Below are 19,411 nucleotides of genomic sequence, written 5' to 3'. Positions count from 1 at the left end.
TGTACTAATTGCAGTGCAAGTTATGCCTGCGGTATGCGTACGTTCTTTATTTCTCCGGCGCAGCTTGATCATGACCCAAGAACTCCACTACAGTTTGTCCCACGATGAACTTCACTACTTTGGTCCCATGATCTGAAAATGATGTTGATGCGGTCGATCATGACAAAACATGTTTGCGAATGTGGGTGTCATAAGCTCCTCATGTAAGAACGGTCGGACATTTTTATCTGGCTTGACCTTTAATAACCTAACCCGCCGACTTAAACAAAAACATTATCGACATCACGGACATCAAAGTAGATAATATTTAGAAGATGACCGTCTAACACATCCCAGCTACCAGCAAGTGAGCCGTTTGGTCAATTTGGCAAGACACCCAACTGATATGGCCTCACAAATAGTACATGGCTGACGACAAAGTCAGACTAAAAACAAATGTCACTAAGAGGATGCCCATGGGCATTTACATATTGAAGAGCACCACAATACGAGTTTTTAAAACAATAGTTATCATGCCGTTCTAGGCCGCTCTTTTTCATACCGTGGGTCTCAAGATGTTTGGTAGTGCGCCTCCTAGCCGTTCCGGGATTAAAACAGCTATGGTTGATCACATATTCCACCTCCAACATGCTTTGCATCCAATAAGGACGGCTGTTATTCACTTTTCGCATGATTATCACCCCGTCACAAACCGTTTCGGCCTTGCAATCAAGATACGGGTCACTTCATACCGGTGACATGTATAAACACACGGTCCGCTCGATCGGAGGAAAACGTCCGAGTTTGCAGCCAATAAGCAGGCGACAGCGGCTGTATTCAATGTCAAGAAACGCACTGGGAATTTTCCTGGCCGGATGGACCGGAAAGGCACGTACAATCTGAGTCCGCATAATACCGGTGGTGGGAATGCCTGGATCTTTTTTCAATACCCGCATGCACTTGGAACTGAGGCCTTCCAACACATATCTTGGGTACAAATCCCGTTTTTAGACTGCTCCGTCTGTGCACCGCCACAGCCAAACCTAACGTTAAGTTGTTTGCAATCTTAGGCCAATGCAGCTATGACGCAAAATTCATGGTAGTGAAGATGACAACTGTGTAGACGCTCAAATGCGGTTAAAAAACGACGACCGGGCCTTCGCACGTCATTCTAGTCAGATGCTGTGTCCAGGGTGCTTAGATAGATAGGCTTGCAGCAGGGGCAAAGGGGTTCCGCTGTAGAAAAGTCTCAAAGCATATGTTGCATCCTACTACGTTGACCGTCAGTCCCCACTTCGAGCCTACTCCGTCGTGGTGGTTATAGGGGGAGGGGGGGGGGGGGGGGGGGGCCCCAAGGACAACGGAACTGTTGACAGTGTCTCAGTATCACGTGCGGGGGACCAATGTCCTGCGGAGGACGAAGCCTGCCGATCTGCATCGATGGCAGGAACGGCTGCTGGACTCCTGAGCGCTGTTACTGGTGAGGCGATTTGGCCTACGCTGATGCTCACGAGTCTATCGAGGAGTGGAAAAGACATGAAATTGATGTAAGGAGAAAGGTCTTTAGCTCCTGGTTTTGGAAATTATCCGTTGAAATATTGCGTTGAGTTAACGACCCGTAACGTATGACATTTTGATCTCAGATATTCATTTTTAAGATCATTCAGCACAATTGACGGCCATGCCCTTTTAAGACTTAAAACCCTCTGGTCTTCGGGCTTAACGCCCCTGCACTTCTGCGGGCAATTTCGTGTAGGCCATTTCAAGGCCATCCAGATACATATCCTCTTAGAGACGTCCCTCGAATACTGCCACCTCATTGGCCATGTAGTGCTCAAAGTCAACGAAAACGTGATCATCGAATTATTCAGATTTGGCTTACGTCAGCGCAATTTCTGCCATCAACGGACATCTGTAGATTCTCAACCAATAGCATTCATTGACTGCAAGTTTCGGATACGAGTCACGTTTTGTGCTGCATAATAAAGAACTTGGGCAGAGGTACGAGTCATGAGGAAAATAAGACTGAAAGGATAACGCCGAGTCCAGCAAACCCAGCGGTATTCGGGTTCACCAAACACTCTCCAGCAAACACGAAGCATTACAAGTGGATCAGCCCGTCCGACACAGTGGTAATTCTGACACAGTCAGGCCGGCCGGGACTCTGACGTCATAAAGACTTGAGTCTTTTAAGCTAAAAGTATACTAATAATCACAAGTTAGCTTATTTCATCATGTATGATGCTTGGTTCAATATATTCTAGTGTGGGACATTTCCTTTACAGGAAGTATGTCGCATGTTTTTGGTACTTTTCACGAATTGTTGGATCAAACGCTTGCAAATTGATCAGCCATACCAGTTTTCACGAAATCCTGCTGACTAGTTCCGGATTTTGATTTGAAGTAGCCACTTCTGCGCGGACGTTCAAATTGGGGTCACTGCTCACCACTGCGAGAGTAATTCATTTAAGTTGCCCACTTCGATCGTGTGTTTTGTTGTAATGTTTGCAGCACACGTATTTGCCAAAACGTTTTTGTATGAATAAGATGAAAGCTTGAAGCACTGTTTAGCCAAAAACATAAGCAAACATGAAGCTATTATCCCGCTATTAGCTATATTCCTAAATTGAAGCTATTAAGCTATATTCCCGAACACAACGAAACGTCCCACTATGACTTTTGATTTCTCTCCTACGGCGTTATCCGCAGTGGCTTTTCGAGGCTCACATTGACTTTGGAAATGTTATTATCACATGGTCCATAGTGACGTACTGGTTCAAACTTCAACCAATGTGTTCTCGACAAAAGGCCCTTGGCACTCGCTGGGCCAATCACAAACAGTTTTTTATTCGCACCACAAGAGGTGCCACGGCGGGTGTCATGACGTAACTGACCTTGGTGGTTGTGACAACTGCAGCTGCAATGACACTGTCCAGCGCTATTATCAGACATAACTGGCCTTGAGATTTTTTTAAAAAAAGACTGCTTTTGAAATATGCCCCACAGGTGGGACCTTCGCGTTAACGATCGGCTGGCAGTGCAGCGGTCTTCCGCCATCTCGTTGCTGCCATCTTAGTCTGCCGGCCGCGATCGGTGTATTGATGCTGACCGGTGTGTGGGTGATGGTGTGCGCGGCTCGATCAAAACCTTGTGGTGGCGTTTGTCTCGCATTTTCGCGCATTGCGTGCGGCGGCGACCGGAAACTAACAAATCCATTGTGCGAGTGCCTCGGCTTTCGCAAGTGTCGAGGGTATCCCGCCACTATTGGGCTGTTATGCCTGGGTAGGGCTATTTTTAAATAAGTATTATGTGTTTTAAGAGTATTAAGCACCGTTGGTTTGCAGCTTAGCTAGTTTTTAATAATGCGACCTGTTCCGGGACTTACTCTAAAATCGTCTCCCCGTTCTTGTCGAGGCTATATGCCAGCTTTATCATGCTGGAAGACGAATGTGCTTGCTTCCGCATTGACCAAACCTGTACCCAGTGAGCAATTATCACCTTGTGCTCTACCAATAGCGAAACAAAATTGGTATGGATAGGTCAAGGGTTGGGCGCTGCATGACCTACAGCAGTCGATGTGCCCTAAAACCCCAAATCATCATCATCATCGGAGAGTTCAAGGGAGTATCCCACATTGGTATGAGGTTTTGAGCTAAGATAGCCATCCTGAAGATGCATCTTGAAGATTCTAGACATTCGGCACAGTTCGTGGCGCTGCCCTTCTTAAGACCAAAGCTCCTCTAGTTTCTGAGCCGCGCGCCCGCGACGATGTGCAGACTTTGTCAGGGAGACCGTTTCAAGGTCACCTCGGCATCCATGACGTCATAATAACGTCATTTAAATCATGCCGTGTCACTAGCCATGCGGTCATCAAGGCCAAATAAAAAAATGTAGTCGTCGAGTCGTTCATATCTGACCTTCGTAAGCACATTTCCAGACACAACGGCAGTCAGTTAGTTGGCTCTGAATCAGCGCCGTGCAAGATATGATGCCGTACCAAACACTGCCGTATTGGGAATCATATTTACTGAACAGAAAAACTGTGCTGTTTAAAGCAGAATTTTCCTTGCATTCTTGTAGTACTACCGAGTATCCTTGGGTACGTTCCGCCGCTTCATGTGCCGAGGAAGGCCACAACGGTTCTGCAGTGCACTTCGAGAAATTACGCGCTTCGTGATGTCCCTACTGCCGTCTCTGGCAGGTCGATGGCGCGTTGCCAACGCTTCGTCGGCTATCCGCAATACGCTGGCAATCCATCCGCATTACAGCCGCTGTCACTGGGATGAGCATCGGCCAGCCAGGACATCTTCCAATACCACATAACTTCTGCCAAAGACTCCGCATGCTTTTCACTTTATTAAAAAAGAAGCATCCATGCACATCTACAGCAGCCTCAGCTCCCAGCACCCTAGTGCGGGACTCAACACCGCCCCCGAGTGTCTGGAAACAACCAGACACCGATGAACAACACCGCCGTACAACAACGCCTTGCGCATCTGGAAAACGTGGACACGAAGGCACGGTCGCTCACTGAAGCACGAGTCTCCAAATGGGGGTTGGACAGTTTCGGAAAAATTTTGTACTGATAATGAGCGAGACATTGATAACGATGAGACCTGAGTATTACGTAAGTCAACGATTCATTCAAAGTGCAAAAGGAGCCAACGCATCGGAAATAAATCCTTTCACTCGTCCCTGATCAGCGCAGACAGTACACGGTTGCGTGGGGGGGGGGGGGGACACAGACCACCTCCTGCATTCGCAGTGCGTCGTCAACAGCCACCGGCCCTGCCAGCCAGCCTCAGCGACCGTCTCCCACTGGTGCCGGTCCCGCCTCGTCCGCCTGTCGTCCCTCCTCGGACTGGGCGTGACCGAGAGCCGTGCCTACTGCAAAGAACCGCTGGCGTCTCCTCGCACGAGGCCGACTTCTTAGTCCGCCTAGCCGCACGCGTGCTCTTCTCAGGGTCGCTTATTTTATGCGGGGTCTTAGTATTTTCGCGCGATGAGACCTTGGCACGTTTGTTCACGAGGTTCTTGGCTCGATCCGAATACTCAGGCTCCTCGGACTTCGGCACCATTGACGAAGTCCTTTTACGCGAGTTGCTAGCCGCCTTCGTCCTTCTGCCCGCTGCTGTTTTGGCACCTCTTTCCACGAGGGCATCCTCATTGTTTTCCTCCCCTCGCTTCTTGGACTTCGGAGCCTTGGACGAAGCCCTTTTCTTCGGCGAATGGCGAGCTTTACCATCTGACAAAATTGGCAGACAATCCAGACGATTATTCACGCAACAAATCCAAACTTATCATAAGCAAAAGGCTTTAAACCACTTCGCGCACGCAGTGAAGTGTGCCAAACAGCCTGTCACGCGGCACTATAGACAGCAAGCAATCCAAATGAAGACGTTGCACACAGCGCCCATGGTTTCGCTATAGCAACAAGGGCCACTATGGTAAGCCTCCTGCAGTTTTCCTGGGTATCCAGTGAGTGCGCACGGCAGCTGGTCCCCTGCCGTGCCGCTGCTCAGAGGAAGCGAGCGCCTGACGAGGCCGGTTCGCACCGCTGTAGCCTTTAGGGGCGGGCGCAACAGAGGCTGGCGCCCGGAGTCGAGCCGGACGTGATGCGCGCAACAACTTTAGCCCAGGTGTGCTTGCAGCTAGAAGTTGGGGTCACTTGTGATACTGTGTCTATATTGACATATTTCATGAATACCCACCGGTAGAGGGCACACGCAATAAATAATAACGAAAAAACGGATGCAAGGCAGTACCTTTAGGCGCTCGTGGCCCAGGGCTGCCTGCGAACCATATCGTCCTGCCGTTATTATCCACCAGATTCTTCATGCCGGGCTGGTAGTAGCACTGCAGCCAGGCCTGAAACAAAATTAGCGCGCTTCGAAAATCTCCCGACGTCAGGTTTGTTGGTGTAAGCGTGCCATTTTCCGAGCGGGTTCGAACCTCAATGATGCCATGTGCCTTCAGCGCCAATATGGACGCTTTAGTCGCTTGTGCTCCAGAAGGGGGGGGGGGGGGAGGGAGCGGCGGCGCGCATCGAGTTTCTTTTTTTACAGAAAAAAGCGACGTGTGTTCGTGGGTGTGCTGGCGCGCCCGTAGCAATTCTTGGTGTCAAGCTCGCCTCAAAGCATCTCTCCACCATTCCGAACGCCAACCAATGCTTCCCAAGGAAGCAAGGCCCCACAGAACTCTGCACCCTCTCACCTCGAATGCGTCAACCTCATCCCCTTCTTCCTTCTTGATGGCCGGCTGCGGTTCCAGCGCCTCCAGCTGCACGTCGTAGCGTTTACCGCCGCCCATGGTGACCACCTCGGTGGCCAGCTGGTGGCACATGTGCAGCACGTCCGTCTGACCCACCTTCAGCTCTAGCGGCAGCGGCGCCAGCACGTCCCGCGCGCTCTCAAACGGGCGTACAGACAGCCTGGTCAAACAGACAGGTGGGTCACAGCGGCGGAACATAGGCATCCGACTGGTGTGAGCAAATATGGCGACACATGTTAACATTTTAGCCCAATCGGGCTACTTTCTATCCTTTTCTTACTTCGAACACCTGTTTTTCTCATTTCGGCGTGAACCGGTGGGGTACATTCAGGCTTGGCCTCTCCGAAAATACATTATGAAAATGCCTCTGCATGTTTCAACACCTGGTCTTCACCTGGCACCTGAAGCATTCATTCTTCGCCGTACGTTTCGCCACTCGGTAGCCAACACCGCATTGTCTGTACACCATTTGTCTTAATTCTGCATTTCAGGAACAGACAGTAGCTACGCAACAAAATAACTCCATTAGTTTTGGCGGGATTAAGTCGTATAAAAACCTCAAATCATGTTCTGCTAGCCTTTTTGCAAGAGCTTCTGTAGCTGGTTTGAGCTACGACCAGACTTGCGCCAGGCTCCTAAGATTTCCTCCCGGTATACGTTCCTAGTTCTAGAAGCAAGAATAACTCAGTACTAGTTTGGAATGAAATCGAAGGCCTAAGCAAAGCCAGGATCCAACACTGAATTTTGTTGAGGGAACCAGCGGGAACCAGGATCCAATACCGACCACTTCAATTGTTCTGCAGGAAACAGCAGGAACCAAGATCCAGCCTGACACTAAACCAGGGATCTTCCAAGAACCAAGATCCGACTTGTAATATGCACAAGAATCAAAACGAAGTAAGGCCCAGTCTGCAATTATGCCCAGATATCCAGCAAAAACCAAGGTCCAGCACGGAATACGGCCCGACGGTGTGTATCTGGCAAGAACCCAAATACAGCCTGGAATGATATTAAAGACATAAGAGCCATGATCCACTTTACGCTCAGCGAAGACAGCAAAAACCAGGATCTCACCAAAAATTCCTGCCAGGAACCAGTGTGCACCGCCACCTGTATCTATATTTCGCGCGTGGCACGAGTAAATATTACAGAACATATGCAGGCTATCTTATATTTCAGCTAGCATGCCTTCCATCGCAGGTGATAATCAAAAGATAACCCATGCTGGCGGTTGCGAATGAGCCAACGAGTCCGTGACAAACCAATCGTAACCAGGAACCAGACCCTAGTCTGTGTGAAGGAACTAGGATCCTTGATTTGTTTGTGAAAAAGCAATGGAAATCAGGAATGAGTGACTGGAGTTTGCAACACGGTCATTTGAATCAAGCAGCCCGGAGATTATAGTTACCAAACAGCCAGCTGAAATCAGGATCCAAGATCTTGCGTCCATTACGTAAATGTGGAAACTAGGCATACGTCTGGTTGCACACAACCTCCAGAACTGATTACGACTAACTGGTTGTAAAGCGCCCAGAGCTGGTATCGTCATCCCAGCTCGAAAGTTATATAAGAGATGTTGCGGATGCCGAGGCATGTAGGGAGCAGGATATTGCTGGCATCACGGCGTTGCTGAGACTACATGGCGTCGCCTGTCCCTCGCCCTGGGCAATAAAGGGGCGGGAGTAACGCAGGGAATCGAACCACGTCCCTCTAGTTTCCCAAACGCGCAGCTCGCCCGATGCACTACCACCATTACCTTGCCGAGACATGAGCGGGGAACGTCTTTATCTTGATCGATGTAAACAACAATGCTCGTGCTCATGCTCAAACGAGCTCATGCGTTATAACAAATTACGGCATTTTAGAAATGATGTCAGCCAGCTCTCGTTCTAAACATGCTGGCTCAATGCTCAGTGCTCCATGCCAAGACTAAGGGATTAGCATGCAACTTATCTCACTTTCCTACATTGGCCTATAACTTGTGCAATCCTCGGAGTTTTACTAAGTTCCGCAATTTTCGTCCCTAGGACTTTCTATCAGCCGCGTCTAACTACTAAAAACGAGCTGTCAGAAGGTGCTACAGCCAGTTGCTGCCAACCTTACTACCAGGCCGCCACCTCACGTTGCCCACCTGTGCAGGACCTCAGCGCGCAGGTAGTTGCCGACCCCGTTGAAGTAGCGCTGATCCAGCATGGCCTCGCATATAGGCTTGTTGAAGACGGAGACGGCCAGATTGTCGAGCACGTTGGCACGGAAGAGGTCGGCCTCCTGCAGGATGCACGGGCCGCGGTCCTTCGACCACTCGGGACTCGCTACCCACCGGCCGAAGCCGCGCATGTCCACGAAGCTCAGCGTGTAGGACGGCTCGCCGGCCGTGCGGAAGCTGAAGCAGCAGTCGCAGTCGATCTCTGCTCCGATACCGACCCTCGGGCGGTGCGAGGCGCCATCAGTGATCAGACTCATCTTCTGAGACGAACTAAGCACAATACTATTACCTGTGCGTTGGTGAAACGAAACAAACAGCGTTGTTTCTATCGGGGAAACCCTTTGATAAAACGTGCACCCGTGCCCACATAACACCCCCACTGCACTTTTTTAAGGTCGCGTTTAAGGATTCCGTCCCTCGTAAGCTACGTTACACATGAATAAAAAGGGGGGGAAGAGCATGACCGAAACGTAACCAGGGGCGATGGGCGTTTTGGATAACATAACGCTACACTAAGGTGTGATTGCATCTCATGTTAAAATACTTTATATTGCACATCTTAAAAAAAAACGGTTTACGGACGACAGCGCATGACGCTCAGATTTAATCTAACTTTCAAATAGGTGTAGAAGGACCCTACGCCAGCATTCCACGAGGTCCAAGCCTTAATGTTACCCGAGGTCACTGATTTAAGTTGACTTCAGTTAACTACTTCGGGCCATGGGCCAACTCGATGGTATTTTGGGACACTGATTTCGAATTTGACTCCTATTACATATCATTCTCACCCATTCAGTTTTCTATCACAACCACATGACGTGGTGTTAACTTTAACGCCATGATGTGGCGTTAACTTCACGCCGCCACAAACTAGTCATGCGTTGTTATCTAATCTGACCTGTTAATTAAAACGAAATTATGTTCAATGGCTGCATTAGATGCGCAAAGCTTCAATGAGTCTTGCACATCTTATTGCCTAGTGGTCATCCACAGAGAATGTTTCGTGATATTTGGAAACAATACCTGCCGCAGGACACTACATGCTAACCTCGAAGCTTTAAGCTGGATATCGGTAAATCCTGCCACGGTAAACAACACACTCTCCTTTGCCCCGTGAATCTTACTTACGGGGCGATGTCACACCGCTCCCGGTAAGACGATGGGGAATGTCAGGATAAGTGTTGCCCGTTCGCACCGCGTGTGGCACTTTCGGTCAAACGCGAGACAAAATTCTGGTTGTGCCAGCTGAGTGACCCATTCCGTCAATTTGGAATCTCTGCAAGAATGATTTGGCCTGCAATGTCGGTGACCAGAAAACGTTAGACTGCAAATGCCACTCATGATGTAAATTGAGACCAGACAAAGTGTAACTTGACAAAACATTTACCTTCCGGGAGTTTTGAGCACTTCTCGTGGTCGGCTGGAATCAATGACCAAAGTGACCTCGGGTGACTCTTTTGACCTCGTTTTATCTCCAAGGTATGTTGGACGCGGATTCCGCTTTGAAAACCTATTTCGGACAATTTCCACTCATCTGGCTAACGTTACTCCACTTCTCAGGCCCCATTTATATGACATGAGTATGTGACACACGTCTACATGAATGTCAGTTTTAATCATGCTGAAAATATCTCCGAACTACGATCATTCAGGTTGATGACGGGTCATTGCGCATGATGGGGCAATCTGATGTTTTGCTTCAACTTACCACACTTTGGCATGCTTGGGTGTGTCAGCAGTCTTCGTGAATTTGAAGCACCCAGTCATTCCAAAATTGAAGCGAATTGTCCATTCCTCCGGTTTGTAGGATGCATTTGGGCATTTCGATTTAAGTGGCTTCACTGTCAACATAAGCTCTTTCCCTCGAGACCATGACGTCAGAGTGTAACACGCGTTGTCACCGAGGCGTTTGTTGAAATCCACCAGCCTTGGCTCTCTGTTGGCGGGCAGCCGCTCCACAATTTTGCCGATGAATGATTTTGAATCACTCACTCTCTTGATAAACAGCGAAGATAGATGGAGCTCCGGACCTTCAGGCATGACTGCGTCTGTCTGGACCACCCTGGAACATGAAAACGCTTGGTAGGTTCTCATGGCAACCATAATTGAAAAAATACTCAAAATAATAGCATAACTTAAACATTTTTTCAACGACCAGTCCTTGCGGGTGCTAAGTGAAGGAGCTGACACACTGAACACGCACGCAAAGACACCTTGCGTTGAGTGGACGATATTAGTGTGCATTATTTTTGGATGCCTTTAACATCATAACAGGTTTTTCTGACTGATCCGACCCCTGGCTGCCGGGATACCTGACAGGAACCGGGTGTGATGTGATGAGTACCAGGGACGCATGCGGGTTGTCGGAAACAAACTCCATGTTGGCGACCGCCCTCCCCCGCCATGGCGTGTAATGGAACCTGATAAAAATGCCGGCATGGCGTTTACTGATTTTTTGTCATAAAATAAATGCGTCGAGGCTATTGAGGCGCATGTAGCACTATAATTAATCTAGAAGACTCCTTTCAGGCATTTCTCTGAAACCAGCGTACGACCTGCTTACTAAGACAAAATCAGCGATTGTCCAGCTGTCATATCTTGTTCTCCAAGTGTCCACTGCAAGGTCAGTGTCGTCAGACATTCTTAGGAGTCCAAGGAAACGCCCATGCTTCCAATGCCAGAGCCGGATTAATGTTCGCCTAATTTCGCCACTACTATTGCCAGCCCTGCTGTAATGAATCTGTCTTGTTTCCCCAGCGTACCTCGCGAGAACAGTGGGCGTGCTCTTTTGCCGTAGCAGCGGGCTTCGCTTAAAAATGACTAAATTTCGCGACTTCTTATTACACCCGTTATAAATTATTCTGGGCTGGATATGTGCGGTCTCCCTGACATTCCTAACAGCAAGAATTTAAGCAATGCGTTCAATCGCCACTGGCGCTCACTTTTTTCGCCACAACGAATGAATAACTTACTTAATAGGTTGCGTAGCCTGAGTAGGTTACTGCTGCCGACCGCAGGCGCGCGTGCGCGGTTCGTCGCTCTTACTTAAGACGCTCGCCGACGGCGACCGAGCTATCAGCCGGCGACATTTTGACGACGCAAAAAATGTGCAATGGCAATCTTATAGCTGAATTAATCCTTGGGCGGGATAGCGCACAGAGAGACGAATAAGTACATGGTAAACGCGGAAAATAGGTCGGCGCATGCAGCGATGTACATTTCGCGGCGACCCTGGCTACAGATTAAGCGACAGCCTGTTGCATTTGATACCGTTTTTTCGAGATGCGGATACTCCTGCCGTGCCTTGGAATCGCTGGCGCCATGAAAAGTCACGCAAATTCGCGTTGATCCCATGACTTGCGGACGGTACGTTGGTCGGCGCTCCGAAACTAGAATTGCGCATCCACCCTTACTGGCTGCCAAGCGCGGTATGAAACGTCCGCCAGCTGTGGGTGCCGAGGTATGGCATGGAACGTCCGCCAGCTCTGGTTACCGAGGTATGGCATGGAACGTCCGCCAGCTGTGGGTGCCGAGGCATGGCATGAAACGCGAAACCCAGTCAGCACGGGGAAACCGTCCTAACCGCTTCCTTGCACGGGACATGGGACCCGAGCGACGTGAATCTGCCGCCACGCGTTTTCCTTTTTATTACCCAGCACTATGTGCCAATGGTCGCTCCGACCTGAGGTTACCGACATGTGGGAAGGGCTGCGAACGGCTGCTTGGCTGTTTCGCGCCGCTCGCATTCCACCGCTACCAGTACAAAACCAATGGACGAAAGGAGCACCTTGCTTCAAGTGCCACGCGCCAGCCGCCAGCCGCGTGCCCAAGAAACTCGGCACCGCGCGGTATTTCATGCGCACGTGCATCATATCCGAATGATGCCATTTGCCGACTCGCCGTGCGGCCCGAGCACGACGAAGAATGGGACAGACGGGACAGATACACGCCAAACCAAACAATATATGGACAAAATTGACCCACCCCTTCGCTGGACAACTGTTGATCTGGTTTGGGGGTGCGCTTACTATTACCTGAACAGTTCTCAGTCAGCTAATTGCTATTATTTGTCAGATTTACCTAAACACGACCGGAAACATGACTCCTCAACCTCTCGTCCTGTGTTGATAGCATATTCCGTCTAGCTTAATTACCACGCCTCGTTTGGTTTACAATAGTAATTTCACAAACTGACAGGACAGCTTAAGTAAACCTTGATTCAATAACTCACAGCGTAAGAAGCGGAGAAACATATAGCGAAGCGACGAGCGATATTCCATCATATTCCGCCTGGCACCATGGATGAATGGGCAGCGGAACTCCGACTAAAATAGAGTAATTTTGCTGACCACCCGTCACACCGCGTGCTCCGGGAACGTTAACACGGACAACGAGGCCTGATTATTGTTCCTGAATGACGCCGTAGATGGATGGAGATTGCACCAATGAAAACTTGAGTTGAACGGTTCCATAGAGTACACAGGTGCCAATCTTGGTCTTACGGCCAAGCCGATGGGGCACCAAGCCGCCATGATACGGAAATACTTTATGTAATCATCCGAGGATTACAACTGCAAACGTTACATGACCGAATTCCTAGTCCCGTGTTCAGCTTTCATATCAAGCTCCCAAATTCCTCACTGCGGTTGCGGTTGCCGCTAGGTTTCGTTGCGCACTCCTGACCCTTAAGAAATCCGCTCTGATCGTCACTGCCCACGCCGATTCAGCGTTGGCAGCAACAGCATCCATAGATGACCGTAGTCGCTCCCCAACGTCGCCGCGAAGCATCTGTCGCTCTCCGCAGCCTCTTCAAAGCGCATTCCGGCGCATCCCTTGAAGTTAGGTACTACAGGAACGGAACCTACTTTCAAGGTAGGCAACCCGAAACAAGCCCAGGGCGGCTTACTTCAAGTATTCGGCAGCGGCGACTCAACGTAGATCGGTGGTATTCGGCTACATGGGAAAATACACGGAACGACAACTGGGTCGTAAATCCGGGCAATGAAGCGGCGCATGTGGTGATGTAATGATCCAGATGATAGTTTCGGCGACAGCGTGGTGCGTTCGCCACCGCTTTTCGAAATGCCTACAATCCCGACAAACAAATGTTCGCCACACAAATCGTGCAGTGCGTTGGTCAGCGCTTTGAAGTTAGATTGAGTCACCACCGGCTTTAGCTGCCGAGACGTAGCATTAAACGTGGAAAACCAGCTGTCGAAAACGGGCAAATCTAGATGGACAGCTCGCGTGCGCGTGATGTCCGGTCCGTGCAATCGCGCACCTGGCCTCACCTGGCGCGTGACGCCAGGTGTAGTGACGGCAAGCTAGGGCAAATGTGGTCAGTTCCTTTCCAGCAAATCACAGATTTCACATTCAAAAGCTTAGACCGAATCACACATGGCAAATCCGACCTGGCTTATCAAAGATGACCTGGCGTAGCCGAGGCGATAGTACCGGAACGTAAGTAATGCGCTGCGGAGTGGCATAGATACAAGAAGCCTGAGACGCTCTTACGATTTTCCTAAGACAAATAAGCGTTATTCAGTGTTGATGATGATTTGGGGATTTAGGGCGCATCGACTGTTATTCAGTGTTAAATCTCTTTGACATCTGGGGGGAAAATGACACCTTTTCATTGTTTTCATTGTCATCCTCACACTATTTGTTCCATCTTTTCCACCAAAAAACAGATCAATAAACATTTTTCTAAAGGCACTATTGACTGCCATTCAGAGCTTAGCAAAGGATTTGAGCTATAGGCTAAAGTTCCCACATTTCCTATGGGCAATGTTTGCATCATGTGGTGCATTCAATGGCTACGATCTGATTTCACGTTTCAGGCGATCCAACAGAAGAACCAGGGCCCATACTTCATAATATTCCGCATCCTGCAAAATGTCATCTACAGGAAATGGGGGAGACGCTGCCTACTCCCTGGACCATCATGCTGTGCATCCTACAGGTCTCATGCGGTCTTTGTTTGACCTGACCTGACCTTGATCTGTGCACCATAATATAATCCTTAGGCCCAATGCATCTTCTTTTAGTTCATGACGAATTTAAATGAGCCACATGCCTACAGAACATGTATTGTAGGCTCACATAGAAAAACATGCTAAAAATGAACAATATTTGATGACAACAAGGCAGCAAGCATCAACAAACTCTATCAGCATGGAATGAGGCTGGAAGCTGCAATCTACATGCTAATAGCATATCCAACATCGCTGAAGTGTTCTATCACATCACACGGTCATGGGCCATGGAGATACAAACACACCACAAGGTAATGACGGGGGTATTTATTATTTGGAGACAATTGCAACCAGTCCAAATGCAGTATAACTTAAAATGTCACTGATCAGACGCGCTGGTGTAGTTCTAACGTGCCTTGATCTGTCCACAACCCACCGATCCACAGCCACGCTCAAAGCAAGGCGATATACAAAATAAACGACTCGGGATCGTGACACGAGCGCCAGATTAGCCCCCCCCCCCCCCCCCCCCGATAGTTTCATCCAACCCGACAGCGAATGTCGATTGCCACCCTAGACGCGGCACCGACTTACGCCTGTCAGCGAGACCGGATGAAGTTCTTAGGCGTATGAAACGATACCTCGGAGTTTGGTCATGTAGTTCAGTAAAACTGAGTCAAAATAATCGTGGTTTTATACGTACATTTACTTACCCCCTAACACCATGCATTTTTTGTGGTTTCCGGCCGCATTTCTTCAGATGAGAAGGGGCCCGTTTTAAAGCTGCTCTTTGTGGCTTATATGACTGAACTGAAGCCAACTACAGGCTAACTAACAACATTTTATCGAAATGATTAATCACGTTGCATAGAAACCGTTGAAGTATTGTTTTTGCCCTAACTGTAATGGGAGGATGCATCTTTTACTATTCGTCGCTGCTGCGTTCAAGTGTCACCCAGACCTCCATCCTAGATTTTTATCGGCTATCTAACAGTCATTTGTAAAAAAACAAACTATGGATCAAAGAAAGTGCGTTACTGTTTTCTCTACGTCTTTGAAATGTCAAGTTGTTCCACGCGAGTTTTGGGGCACTACAATGACTTGTGACAATGACAAGTGGATTCTGACAAAATTTTGATTTAGCAGCACTGGATGCGACCTGAAAAAACGCGGGGCGCACGTTGAACGGACGTACAGATTTGTGTGGGGTCCTGCATAGGTGAAAGGTATAGTGTTTGATTTATGCAATGGCACATTGGTGGAACAACCATCAAAATGTGCCCATCCATGGTGCCCTTGGTTAAATTTTCTGAGACCTGGCGTTGAGGAATGCATATCATTTAGGTGAATAGTTTACTTAAACGACGCCTCCGGGCCGCTTGTACACAGTCAGGTCGGGCCCCCAGCCTCAAAGACCATAGTGCACCATGCACACCTACGAATACGGGTGGGACGAATACTGAGAGTAGGTCAGTGCTGGGCTGTGAGCTGTGTGTGGATGCCATTTTTTCAACCGACCTCAATATAATAGGCATGTAGTATTCTATGCAGCGGTGGAGGCTCCCCTAACTTGGTTTCGGACTGTGCACCCAATCTTGTACAAGAGCATGCGGCATGGAAAATCCATCTGTGAACATATTTTGTGGGAACATTTGGTTATTTCTCACTAAGCGGTCCTCCCCAACATGTTTCAAAATTATGTCCGTCATATGTACATCAGTTTTTTGTGTAGCCAGTGAGTATCAGTATGTTCCAGTATGACCGGAACATACGTCAGATTTGAATATTACCATCGCGGAAAGCATTCGGAATACAATTGGCTTTTTGGACCATCAGTCGATGGTTTAGATAGATCCTTTGCAAGCAGCGTCCACCGAAAGCCCAGTGACGCCGGCAAATGCCTAATTGGTGGAGGTAGACGTCCCGACAGGCACCGACCCAATGTGACACGGGACAACATCCATCGTGCCATTCAATACTGCCCGCCATGGCCCCTCGTACACAGGAGCTTATGCGAGTCCAGCCAATCCCTGCCGCCGATTATGACGAGCGTACTGTGGAGGATCGCATCAACCGGCCCACGTCACAGTCTGTAGCACTGAAAAACAACAAACCAAAACAGATCACCAGAACACGCATCAAACGTCCTTAAAAAAGACAACGATGCCCTTGGCTTCAAAGCTAGTGAGAAAAACTGCACAACGTCGTCCATCACAACTGCCAAAACAAAAGATCCAATTGATATCTTCCAATATAGAAGTTATTACCAGTCCAACTACAACCCCTCTGGTCATGAAAGATCAATTTTCCCGTGATACGGCTCCATTTAAAGAAAACGACGTCACATATCATCTTCACTTTGACCACATGCGCGTAAAACCCTTAATCTGTATGGACGTGTTAGGATGTCCTAATGGTCCCAATTTTATCACGTCCATTAGGACGTGTAGCACCGGATCGTCGAGTGTTTTTTCTTTATGTCGCTGATGAATGCCGTTGCCTGTCACAGATTGGCGTATGTGGTCCACGAATATGTAGGCCCGTATTGCGATACACGTGTGGTAGGATTGCATTATGTCTGCATTGCAAAGACTGATAAGCCTACGCGTGGAATCTGTGTTAAACCTGTACCGTGATAACTTGACTGTTGCAAATATGTCATTATATCAACTCTGTCCAAAACAGTCACTGCAAAAAGCCGAATGCAGAACGGAACGTTGGCTATGGTTGATTCTTTATGGTTGGCAATGTCATACAACATAACAACCTACACCTTCTTTTTGCAAGAGCTTTGGTAACATTTTAAACGAAAGATTGCAATAAGCGTACTTAAGCCCGTGCATAAACGTCCCGTGCAGTGGCTCGAATCTCATTCAAAGATCATAAGAGATGACATCTGCGTCAGATCGTATATCTTAGATATCAGATACAACCATCAGATCTGATATCTCCATCAGTCATCAGAAAGATAGCCATCTGATCGATCCAAAAAACTTCCAAGAAGATCATCCATGCTGAGTCCACCGTCTTTTTTAATGTATGCATGATATACCCATAACATCGGGCTAGAGGACTCAACAGGTTGGTTAACTCATGTGAACCCATATGGAATGGAGGGAAATGATTACATTGGGTAGTGTTTTGTAAGACGAAGGTCGTGGGCACAGGCGGGTATGGATGGGAGGATGTCGGGCTTTGCGCCGTTTGCGCCGCTTTAGTTATAATCGGTCCCACTCATACATAGCATGGTAGACATGCTCTTCAGCCATGATAAACGTAAACAAATAAGTCTTCCGGCGTACTTTACTGAAACTGTCCATTACTTGAACTCAAGTTCTGGAAAATTCAAACGGCTGAGTAGCGCGTGAGCACAGCTGATTAGGAATGGGCAGCGGGTTGGACGTGGGCACACCGTGGGTGACGAGGCGAAATCGGCCATGGACATTATAACCCGTGAAAGTCCACAGTACACACTACTCTGGCTGTTGCTACTTTGGTCAAACTACTTTATTTGTGCTCTAAGGGCGCGTCGACTATGCTGGTCATTTTGGTGCCCTCAATGAGCTATCAGACCATGCATTTGGTCAAGTCACGAGTATCCTTCAGTCACGTCGCTCTCACCAAACTAAAATTGAGATAAAAATCAAGTGCCTTCATGCACGAATGCAGCTTCACATATATGGAGTCTGTCGACAGTGATCCAGGACGTCTGCGAATCCCACACATCGACGTAAGATAACAATGCTACGAGGAGTTTTACATCGCTGCAGGGAGCTTATCCAGCCAGCTGCGCAGGGGCCGCTGTCCAAAAGTACTGCACCTCACTGCACCGTTTTCACGGAGAGCTACTACTACGTCCTCGAGCGTGAGCCGTTCATCGTACCCATCACACACTGAGGCGCGCTGGCGCCCGGAAGAAACGAACGGTTTGTGTACGCCTGGCCCAGTCGCAGTCTACCTAGACCTCCCACCTGCTCTTGCGGTGTGAAGCGTCCCACTCGTCAGGCGTTTAAATTCCTTCCAGGGGCTGCTGGTGGCATTCCGCCTCCTCCGCCGCGTTTTTGCACACCTTCCGTAACAGCCTTCTGCGGGTCGCGGGCTGGCGGATCAATAAAAAGTGGACGGCACTGACTGCTAGCCACCAGCGCAGCCTCGTCTGCACGTTCGTTCACAGAAATTCCAGCATGGCTGAGAATCCACATGAATTTAACAAAAAGCCCTAGTCGCTCGCAAGCCGAAAGCCGCCCCACATTGAGCAGACACGTGGGAATAACCGCTTGACTCGGAGGTCGGGTCTAGAGATAAAAGTGAGCCCGTCGAATCACTGAGGATAAAAACGTGCTTCGCGATATCACTAAACCTGCGGCGCTGCAAGAATGGCGGTGAACTCAGTCGAAAACATAGCCATTCGAGATGGTGGCCACGGCAACTATCACCTAAGACAAGAGCACATCCAGTTCCAGCTGATCCCATAAAACCATCCGTAAAAATCTTCAAGAGATCCGTCCTTTAAGGAGATTCCTTCCGCTGCATGCTGCTCTAACCTCACCCGGGATGAGGATCCTCTCTGGTATAAGCGTAGGGTCTGATCACACACTGGACATGAAATCACATCTTTTAAGGGCGGCTGCTGCTGATCTGATGGCATCATCGCGATCTCGTATATCTGGATGCCTGCCTCCTGCATCCCGCCTCTGATGTGTAGAAGCATCGGCTTCGAATAGCCTTTTCGCCCCCTCCGAAAGAAGACGAGCAGGCGCGAGAACAAACCATACACCAGGCGAGCCTGGAACTTCGCTTCTTTGACAGCGTAGTCAATGCAACTCTCGCCCCGGAGCCAGGGGTGGCTCTTTAGCTTCCACCAGCGAAAAGAAAAGGCTGTCTGAAACACTTAAGCTCGCTACAGACACAGGAATGGTGAAGAGTCTAAACGTTTTCCTTTTGGTTTGGGGCGCTGTCATATACAATGCAAGCATAACCG

The 19,411-nt window shown here is 48.9% G+C and overlaps 1 protein-coding gene across 1 annotated transcript; it reads right to left on the bottom strand.

Annotated features, from left to right (window-relative positions):
* Nucleotides 1–4,361: 4,361 nt before the first annotated feature.
* On the bottom strand, nt 4,362–16,053 carry LOC119108434 (endonuclease 8-like 1). The gene is made up of 7 exons (XM_037232005.1): nt 15,949–16,053; nt 10,164–10,517; nt 8,381–8,632; nt 6,193–6,409; nt 5,745–5,847; nt 4,864–5,224; nt 4,362–4,419 (listed from the first exon to the last, which is right to left on the bottom strand). The coding sequence occupies exons 1-7, from the start codon at nt 15,963–15,965 to the stop codon at nt 4,362–4,364; spliced, it is 1,362 nt and encodes a 453-aa protein (XP_037087900.1). The 5' UTR covers nt 15,966–16,053.
* Nucleotides 16,054–19,411: the final 3,358 nt, after the last annotated feature.

Source organism: Pollicipes pollicipes, unplaced genomic scaffold, assembly GCF_011947565.3.
Source record: "Pollicipes pollicipes isolate AB1234 unplaced genomic scaffold, Ppol_2.1 Scaffold_6686;HRSCAF=7923_pilon_pilon_pilon, whole genome shotgun sequence".
In the NCBI taxonomy this organism is placed as follows: Eukaryota; Metazoa; Arthropoda; class Thecostraca; order Pollicipedomorpha; family Pollicipedidae; genus Pollicipes; species Pollicipes pollicipes.
Note: the sequence above shows the minus strand (reverse complement) of the source record. Positions and strands in the feature narration are given on the sequence as shown.

Bases quoted from the DNA above. Each gene is read 5' to 3' on its own strand.
- LOC119108434 (XM_037232005.1), bottom strand. The intron at 8,633-10,163 runs GTAAGTTGAAGC...CTGCTGCTTCAG, and splicing joins CCCAAGCATGCCAAAGTGTG to CTTCCGCACGGCCGGCGAGC. The intron at 5,848-6,192 runs GTGAGAGGGTGC...ATTTTGTTTCAG, and splicing joins ATGAGGTTGACGCATTCGAG to GCCTGGCTGCAGTGCTACTA.